Genomic DNA, 3,119 nt, shown 5'->3' with positions numbered 1-3,119 from the left:
AGAGGAATGGGGAGAAACTTCACCTACATTCCCTTGTCAGGACACAAGAGGAAGCACAAGTTGAGTGTGGCTGCAGGGGACATGCCTCTGCATGTGTATTTATTTCTATCCCATCTTGTAGCAGAAGACATTTAAGGCAAACTCCAGTATATACATGGAGAAGAGGCAGGAAAAAGATCCAAATGTCCTCATGTGTCTTTGTTCTGTTCCAAACAAGGAAACCAAAATCACAAGCATGCACACGCTGCATGGTGAGCCTGGAATTCCCCAGCAGGTGACTGGGCTGGGAGGGTCCCTGCTCCTTTACCCACCTGCCTGCCCCATGAGTCAGGCCCGGAATGAGAGCTGCAGAGGCCAGCGTCATCATGGCAGAGCAGTGAGGGGTAAACACTCAGCAGTCAGGGGCAGACCCCAAGAATGTCTGCCGGGGCCACTTCCTCTTCTCAGGGACAAGTTTGCCCAAGATCGTTACGGTCTATGCCCACCTGCCATTCCTCAACTCATGGCCCCACCCAGGCACTGGCTCTTCAGAGGTGGTTACACTTTTGGGACATATGGTGAACTGAGGCCCAGAGTGGTCTGACGCTTTGCTCAAAGTGACCTGGCAGGTGGAGCCAGGCCGGTGCCACTCCCCAGGCTCTGTCTTGTGAGGGGCTACCTACCAGAAGCTGGTCGCTGATCTTGAGCTTCTCCATCTGGATCTCCCGCAGCGGCCTCTTGAGCAGGGCCTTGGTCATGGCGTTCTGGGCCGTCATGCGTGTGGCTGTGTTCAGGTCTTTCACAGTCATCACCGACAGCACCGGGTCCCAGATGCGAAACTGGACATCGGCTCCCACAGACAGCACAGCCCCGTCCTTAGAGGCCAGCTGTTGGGGGAGGCCATGAGAGAGAGACACTGGAGGGGCTGGGGGTGCAGGGAGGTCAGGCCCACTGGGGCCACCCAGCTTGACCCACCTGCTTGGCAGCTAGCTCCTCAAGGGCAAATGGTGTCCCCAAGTATGTAGGGTTAGGTGTATGAAGCAAGGATGTCCTCCCAGCCTCCATCAATTTTCTGGTCTCTTCTTCCCCCTTCCCCCCTCAGATGGTGATTCACAGGCCAAGGTCCTGGCACCATAGTACATTCTGGACAGGCCCCCAATTCCTCTGTCAAGGCAGCTGAGAAGCCCCTCACCTTGCAGGGAGGGACGTTGAAGGCTCGTGTCCTCAGATCCACCCTCTGAAAGGAGTCAATGAAGGGCAAGAGCAGAACCATGCCAGGTCCCTGGGGGGTGCGGATCCGGCCCAGGCGAAACACGATCATCCGCTCATACGTGGGCACGATCTGTCCACAATGGCAAGGGAAAGAGTTGAAAGTGGTTAGCCAAGGCTGGCCAATGCCGTCTGCCTAAGTCCCTTCCTCACTTCTCTCCTCCTCACCTGGGTCACAGTTAGGTATCCCTAGCTCTGTTTTCAGATCAGAAAACCAAGGCTCACGGAGGCTAAGTTACTTGCTCAAAAATTGCATAGCCCTAAGTGAAACAGGGAAGACCTGAATGCAGTTCTGAATAACTTCAAAGGCCATGTGTCTTAACCACTGCACTGTATTGACTTGATCCTTAAGAGAAACTTTTCATCTCTATGGTCTGAAGCTAGACATGACTCATACCAGGAAACTGTCTGTCCTTGGATTAGTTAGGAGAAAAGGCTGGGCTGCCCTAACAGCACCCCCGGGCAAAGGGCTTTGTCAACTTTAGGTCCCTGGACCTCTTAGGGAAGTAGTGATGTCCAAATTGAGAAATGAAGGCCCAGAGAGGCAAAGCAACCTGCTCAAGGTCACACAGCATTTGTTTCTGTGGCAGTTTTAGAACTAGGATCTGGGGCCATTTAAGGACTCCCTGGCAGACCACACCAAACCCAGTGATTGTCTAGAGAGGGACTGTTGCCTAGGGTTACACAAAGGGCAAGGCCTCCTTGGGCTTCCACCTTCCCCACAGCTTTCATGTGTGATGCTGAACTACAGCTCCATGACTCATCCTTTTCCCACTGTACCACCCCTTATTGAAAATGAGGCCTGAATTCCTATTACGTGTTACCTGCTGGGCTAAGTTGGGTGTTTTCATTTCTAATTTATTCTAACCCAAAGAGAAGATAATTTGGCAAAGACGTCTGTGTGCACCTTAAAGCCAGTGTCCAGATCCCAGGACTTAGGAGTTTGGGACTTGTTTCTACCCCCTACTGGCTCCCAGTATGACTTTAGACAAGCCCAAGCCTTGTTTCCTCCCCTGAACAATGTGAATGAATGATTCTTGCCTAGCCCATTTTGCAAAGGGGTAACATTTAGGGAGACGGGACAGAGGATAGGCAAATTTATTCATCAATGCCAAAGCTCTGTGTGGCCCAACCACCCTGGGGGCTGACCCAGCCAGCCTTACCTTCAGGGCAAACCAGCCGGAAATGGGGAAGGTCACCAACAGCAGCAAGAACCCCAGGAAACTGATGAGGCCATGACAGAGGCAGGAGGGCCAGCTCTGGGGTGCATCTGCAGGTGAGAGCAGAGATGGTCAACTGGACCTGCCATGACAGCTGCAAGTAGAGTGAACTTGGGCAAGCGTACCTTACGCCCACCTTCCCCTCGAGAGGCTCCTTCCTTCTCAGGGTTCTCAGTCTGGCTCCTTGCCTAATATCCCCATATCTTTGGGCAGCTGCGAGTTAGGATCTGTTCCCTCCTCCCATACATCAATACTCATTTGTCCCAAGTCCAACAACCCTCACAAGGCCTTATTCTCTGCTAGGCAACAGTCATCAATCTCAGAATCTAGTCCAGGTGATGATGCTCTCCTCACTGGACTGAGTAGGGGTCAATCTTCTCGTTTAATTTATATTGCCTACTCATACCTGGCATGCAGCCAGGAGCACCTGGGCATCTGTAAACATGCACTGAATATTGCTGGCAAGACACATTCCTCCTATACCATTAGCCCCAGAAGTATGCTTTCCAGGAGTCCTTATGAAGATGATGCCTTAGCCTACAGGGATAGAGCATAAATAGCTTATCAACAAGAGCCATAAATGAGGAATAAGATTATTATTTTCTATTCCTCACCCTACTTTAATGCCTTAATGACCATTTAAAAATGTCT

General features: G+C 51.6%; 1 protein-coding gene across 2 annotated transcripts in view; it reads right to left on the bottom strand.

Moving 5' to 3' along the window:
* The window catches only part of STOML1 (stomatin (EPB72)-like 1), a 14,781-nt gene that overhangs the window by 8,140 nt on the left and 3,522 nt on the right, over positions 1 to 3,119 (bottom strand). Inside the window, exons 1-4 of one of the 2 annotated variants that reach the window (XM_011967105.1) lie at positions 2,875 to 3,005; positions 2,412 to 2,518; positions 1,172 to 1,321; positions 663 to 866 (exon numbers count right to left, since the gene is read on the bottom strand). In XM_011967105.1, coding sequence (XP_011822495.1) covers positions 663 to 866; positions 1,172 to 1,321; positions 2,412 to 2,518; positions 2,875 to 2,881 — 468 coding nt within the window. In that variant the 5' untranslated portion in view covers positions 2,882 to 3,005. Of the gene's footprint in view, positions 1 to 662; positions 867 to 1,171; positions 1,322 to 2,411; positions 2,519 to 2,874; positions 3,006 to 3,119 lie in introns of those variants that run through there. The other variant, XM_011967106.1, reaches the window with a different exon arrangement.

The sequence above is a fragment of the Mandrillus leucophaeus genome, unplaced genomic scaffold (assembly GCF_000951045.1).
Source record: "Mandrillus leucophaeus isolate KB7577 unplaced genomic scaffold, Mleu.le_1.0 Scaffold789, whole genome shotgun sequence".
Taxonomy (NCBI): Eukaryota; Metazoa; Chordata; class Mammalia; order Primates; family Cercopithecidae; genus Mandrillus; species Mandrillus leucophaeus.
The sequence above is the reverse complement of the archived record's forward strand: the minus strand, read 5'-3'. Positions and strand labels throughout refer to the sequence as shown.